The sequence below is a fragment of the Mesitornis unicolor genome, unplaced genomic scaffold, assembly GCF_000695765.1.
Source record: "Mesitornis unicolor isolate BGI_N332 unplaced genomic scaffold, ASM69576v1 scaffold15846, whole genome shotgun sequence".
Lineage (NCBI taxonomy): Eukaryota > Metazoa > Chordata > Aves > Mesitornithiformes > Mesitornithidae > Mesitornis > Mesitornis unicolor.
Window position 1 is genome coordinate 10978 of NW_010193105.1, and position 5504 is coordinate 16481.

The 5504-nt window shown below is 39.3% G+C and overlaps 1 protein-coding gene across 1 annotated transcript in view; it reads left to right on the forward strand.

Moving 5' to 3' along the window:
- Nucleotides 1-4438: 4438 nt before the first annotated feature.
- Nucleotides 4439-5504, forward strand: part of LOC104542887 (short transient receptor potential channel 7) — a gene marked incomplete at both ends in the record, with an annotated part of 26263 nt that continues 25197 nt past the window's right edge. The window contains one exon of the mRNA XM_010187349.1: nt 4439-4603. Coding sequence (XP_010185651.1) covers nt 4439-4603 — 165 coding nt within the window. The remainder of the gene's footprint in view (nt 4604-5504) is intronic.

A 5504-nucleotide genomic window follows, 5' to 3' on the forward strand; every position in this document is an offset into this window, starting at 1 on the left:
GTGTCTCTTGATATGACCAATATTCTCTTGAAAAATCTATTTATGCAGCTCCTTTCCTAGCTCTCTTCACTGATTAAACACGCTGCTGCTCTTCTGAATTGCAGCTTTTGTTTGCTGAGGTTTGTCAGCATTTGTCATAAGTCTTACAGTGAAGGGATAAGCTGGAGGGGACAAGGCAGGAATACCTCAAGGAGAGCAGGAAAGTTACAGTCGCAAATTTGCATTGTTAGTTCTGACGTGCAGGATTTTGAAGTGTCTTTACCCGTTCACTGCTGAGTTTTTCCTTCCTACCTCAGACCCTGGCTATTTAGCAAAGAACAAAGCAAGATGATCCTGTCTAAGTGGTTCATTCTTTTGCCTTGATGGTAGATTTCTACACTCATAATGGAATTAGAATTATTTCAGTAATAAAAAGATACTGGTGTTTTTCTGCACAATTCTAATCATCTGAGACTGACCTCTAGCTTTTACCTGTCTTCCTGTCTTGCCATAAATTTCCTTACTTCTACTGATAGCATTAGATATTATATTATTAGGTTATATACTATGTGGCATAATATATCTGAGCATTGTCTGACATTCTCAAAAATTTCCAGGATTTTTTTCACCTGGATGTAGCTTATCTTTTATGTCCCTGTCTTTATCTTTTAAGAGAGGTGCCCTTCAGGTAGGGACCATGTTTTGGATAGGGAATTTAAACAGTGCCTAACCACTGACAGCTCAGGCAACTGAAGTGCTAATATTGAACAGCACCAGTAACTGGGGGCCTCATCACAGACTTTTTCTCTGTTCACTGTAATAGAAAATAAAAAATTGAAGTCTCTCTATTGGAGCATTTTATATCAGAAGTAACTTCCTGTACAGTTATAGAGCTATAAAGTTACTTTATTGTCTGTGTGGTGAAACTCATGCATTTTTGAACACATACACTGAGGAAAAAAATGTCACTCTGTCATGAGAGATGTAAAGTGCTTTCCCACAATGCATATACATGATAAGCTATGGGAAAGAGCTGTCATACATCAAATTAGACAGCAATGTGGAAAAGTTACTGTTCAATGTGGCATACACGGTGGTCTCTAAAGCACTTCTTTTATTTCTATGTGTAAAACAGCTCCTTTGGGCCCATTAGATTTCCTTTGAAGGCTTTGAGAGACTTTTTCCATATTCTAGTCAAATATTCATCTCACTCATTTAAGCCCCTGTAGTACAGAACAGTGGCTTTCAAAGGTGCCCTGTGTCTTTCAGTGGCTCTCAAAAACTCCACTTTGGCAGCTTCATTATTGGAGCTGGCTCTTCAGATTGATGTGTGATTTCATTATTATTATTTAGCCTTTTTTTTAAACTTAAAAAAATATGTAACTGATAGGCTGGAGAGCAGTACGATTTTCTTCCTAAATCGCAGAAGCATGCAACAGTATAAGTAAAACCCACCAGCACCTACTGAGGTCCTTGTGCCATGGGACCAGAAAAGCTGCCACTGTGGTTTCTGAATGCAGAAGCTCTGGAAATCATTTTGCTTGCGTTCCTAGATCCTGATCTATTGCCTTTATCAGCTTGGAGGGGACTCCCTCTGCCCATGAGATAAAGCCCTTAATGCTTTTAAATGGTTCTCTTTGCACTCGCGCAATCCCCTCCGCTGCCAGTGCTTCCATTTCAATCAGTGATATCTTGCCCTTCTGCACAGCCTCAGCCACAGTGGTCTTGTTGCAACACTTTCTGCCTTTCTCTCCTTCTGGGATGAGGCGCAGGAGCAGCCACAGCTTGCCCCTGAAAGCCTCCTTGCCTCATTTTCCAGTACTGAAGAAAGGGAAATGGCATTTAAATGGGAAGTTTGAAAAATCATTACACCATTTACTTCTCTGAAATTCAATATATTATATCACTGTTTTTCATTACACTTTGAAGCATTCTGCCTTGAAGGTTTTGTCTCAAATTCTGTTCTTTTCTGTGCCTATGACACTAAGCAAAGCATTAGTTCAATCTTTCACTTGGTGTCAGTGCCCATTCCCAGAGAAGAGAGAATGTTAAATGGCTCTGTAATGTCTCTGATGAGATCTAGGATCAATTTCTGAAATTTTGATAGAGGAGTGGCATTGTCCAAGGGTCGCTGTATATTGCATTAATATCTGATGGAGCAAACAAAATGAAAAACTGTACTGCTTGCTGTAAGCAAACAACAGATCAAAACTCATTCATGCTCTTTCTTATCCTGATCTTATTTTTCCCCTCATTTCTGTATTAATCAAAGGTTAACACCATCAAGGCTCTATGGCATGCTATCAATCTTTATTGCCTTGTACAAAATAAACTCTTCCAATGAACTGGTTTTTATGGCAATTCCTTCTCAATTTTCCTATATTTGTATTTTCATTGTAGTTGTTCCCAGACAGAGTGAAAAAATGAAAAGATTAAAACGTCTGAATTCCTTCAAACGCCAACCAGAAAGTCTTTGACTGTCTCATTGCCAAGGACAACTGAATTTCCTTGTCTGAATCAATTCTCATAATGCAGTGAACAATTACAAGAGCAGGAGGAAGCCTGGCTGTTGCTTTGGCCCTTCATCTCACAAGCCTGCATATCTACCAGTGTAATTTTCCTTTCCACAAGTTGCTACAATTGCTGTTGAATTCATCATATGTGAAAATAAAATCTACAAAGGGAATAAATTCTCTGTCTAGCTTCCTTCCACTTCATCTTTCTGTCCATTTGCCAGAGCAATAAAAATCCCTGGCGACATTAGCACAAATATAAACACCAAGCATTAGGAAATGCCTCCTTGCAATAGCACTGCCATCACTGTAACCTTAAACTTTAAATGCTCAGAGTGATTAGGACTGGTGAAAGCTTTCTTTTTAGAAAACAGTTTGAAAGAAAGCTTATTAAAATGTTAATATTTCCAGGAAAAAAACATTAAGGACAAAAAGAGGTTAAAAGTACCTCTCAAAGTTCTTCACTCTGATTTATTCAGTGGAAGGGGCAAAGTCTTCTTTTCCATGTTTTTTTTAATTTTTGAGAAATGTAGGCCCCAAAGCCTAATTCATCTGAAGCATATTTTAAATAGCTTCAAATGTGCTGTTAAGGAAGGAAGTGCACTATTCCACTGCAATCCTAATTACTGTGCTACTGTATTTCATTCTGCACTAGCAATGAACCAATCATTTAAACTCACAGTAACCGTTTTGTTATTATCCAAACATCTAGAAAAGAGTCCATTAAGTTCCTGGTTTGATCAACTGTCATAGTTAGTGAAGATGAAAGCACAGTTGGAATCTTCTCAACTTTTCAGTCCCATTAAAAGTTCAGACTACAGCTGAAATCCCTGCAGGGGACTTCCCTGAAGGGTCAAAGCAGGGCAATGAGGCAACTACCACAGATGGTCCATGTCCATCCTGCCAGACAACAGCAGCCACCAAGTCTCCTAAGAAGTGTCTGCTTCCCTCCTCTCTTTGTTTCTCTACTTCCCTCATTCACCTCCTCGCCTCCAGAAAGTTCTGCTTTTTGAAATAGTGAAGTGTTTCACATTTCCCTCCTAAGAACATTCACCCACAAAACTCATAAATGAAACACCCAGTTCTGCTAATGCAATCAGCTACATTAGCAACATATATATTTTTCATCTTTTCTTTCAATTATTTTGCCTTTTAATTATCTTTCTTTGTGAATAAAGATAGCCACATTCTAAACTCAATCACCCCTAAGAACAATATAAAATGAAGTTTAATCTTTCATTATGAAACTCTTCTGTGGGATCCAGTGGTGCTGTAATTTTACCATTAAGAAATTGCCCTTTTCAGTTGTCTATTGCTCGCCTTTTCTTTCTCCTCTGAACAATAAAATGAAGAAAAGTCTCAGTTATGAGATACAAAACATGTACTTTCTGTACCAGAGCACCATGTCTTTTCCTTCTGCTTTTAATTTTTTTTTGTCCAATCAGTAAAGAATGAGCTGTCACTTTTCGAAAGGTACTCTGAGAAACAGCATTTGAAGTAGCAAAATTTCAGCCAGACCTCTTACAGTTTACAGGAGATGGAGAACTATGCAGAATCGTTCACTATGGTGCCATATGCAGTGAATATTATCGTATAATAGTATAATATTAGTGCAAGGTTGAGCTACTATTTCAATGGCCTATGTCTTTAGGAAGTTATCAGAGGTTTTATTTCAGCTTGACATCAAAGTGCCTCTCTCTTTCTTTTCTAAAGCCCAATGTAGACTGTCTTACTGTGAGAGGTAACTTGCCCACAGAGACACTTTGTCGCTGCTGGCCACTGATGGATGTTGGGTTTTGGCCTAGATGGTCTGCTGTCTAACAAAACTTTTATCTAGAGAAGATGTGTCCTGTCTTGTTCCACTGGCAAGTTCAGCCAGTTATTTACTGAAATCTCATCCTCTTCGGACAATGCTACTGATACTTCTCTTTGTGTTTCTCTTACAGTTTGTTGCTCACCCCAACTGCCAGCAGCAATTGCTCACGATGTGGTATGAAAACCTCTCAGGCTTACGGCAGCAATCTATAGCTGTGAAGTTCTTGGCTGTCTTTGGGGTCTCCATTGGCCTGCCCTTCCTCGCCATAGCCTACTGGATCGCTCCCTGCAGCAAGGTACAAACTCATTAAGGTTTTTATGGTCATTTCTACCCAGAGCTTTAATGAAGTCACATATTTTTCTGTAATACCATTGGGAACTGATTCATGCTATGGTCTAAGATTGCCCCGGAGGAGAGCAGGTGTGAGGTATTGCTTGATGTACACAAATGGAGTTGTTAGGCATAGTTTGAGGTTAATCTTTATAGACAAAAAAAGATGGGGTGGCAGGGGAAGAGAGTGATACAGTGGGTGACATAAAATAATAGGAACAAGAAAAGGCTAAGAGACAGCAACAAGGGAGTGGGGTGAAGAAAATGGGAAAAAACTAAAGGAGAAGATCTTTGTTTAGTTTACTCTGGTGTATAAACTCTCATTCCTTTTATGTTCTATTTGTTGCAGGTTCCTCCTTTCTTCAGGGCTCCTTTCTTCCCTTTCCTTGTTTCTGATCTTGTATTTTTACTTAGTGGAACATTACTAAGGCACATGTGCCTGAAACTCTGCCAAGCCCCAAGGGACTGCTTAGTGCTGCAGAGAAGACTAAACTTAATCATGCAGCTTTTATGGTTTTGAGGGAAAAGACTATGAAAATTGGAAAACTGCCATGTACCTAAATAAGGCTGTGCTATGTCTCAGCATCAGGTAGAGCAGGAGAGTTTTGCTGAGACCTAGAAGTCAAAGAGCTAGAACTAACCATTAGGTAAAAGCTTGATTTGTCTGTGGTATGAAATCTGTAGTGAGATTTCCATCATGAAAGAGTCTGCTCAAGCAAGAAGAGATAAATAGATGTGTGCCTGAATGCTAAGTAGCTTTTTCACTGCTCTTGCCACATAAGAAAGGGGTGGCAGGGAAAAAGATAATTTCGCGTTCAGGAGTCGCCAGCAACATCATCCATTACAAGGTAGAGGTCTTCAGCAGG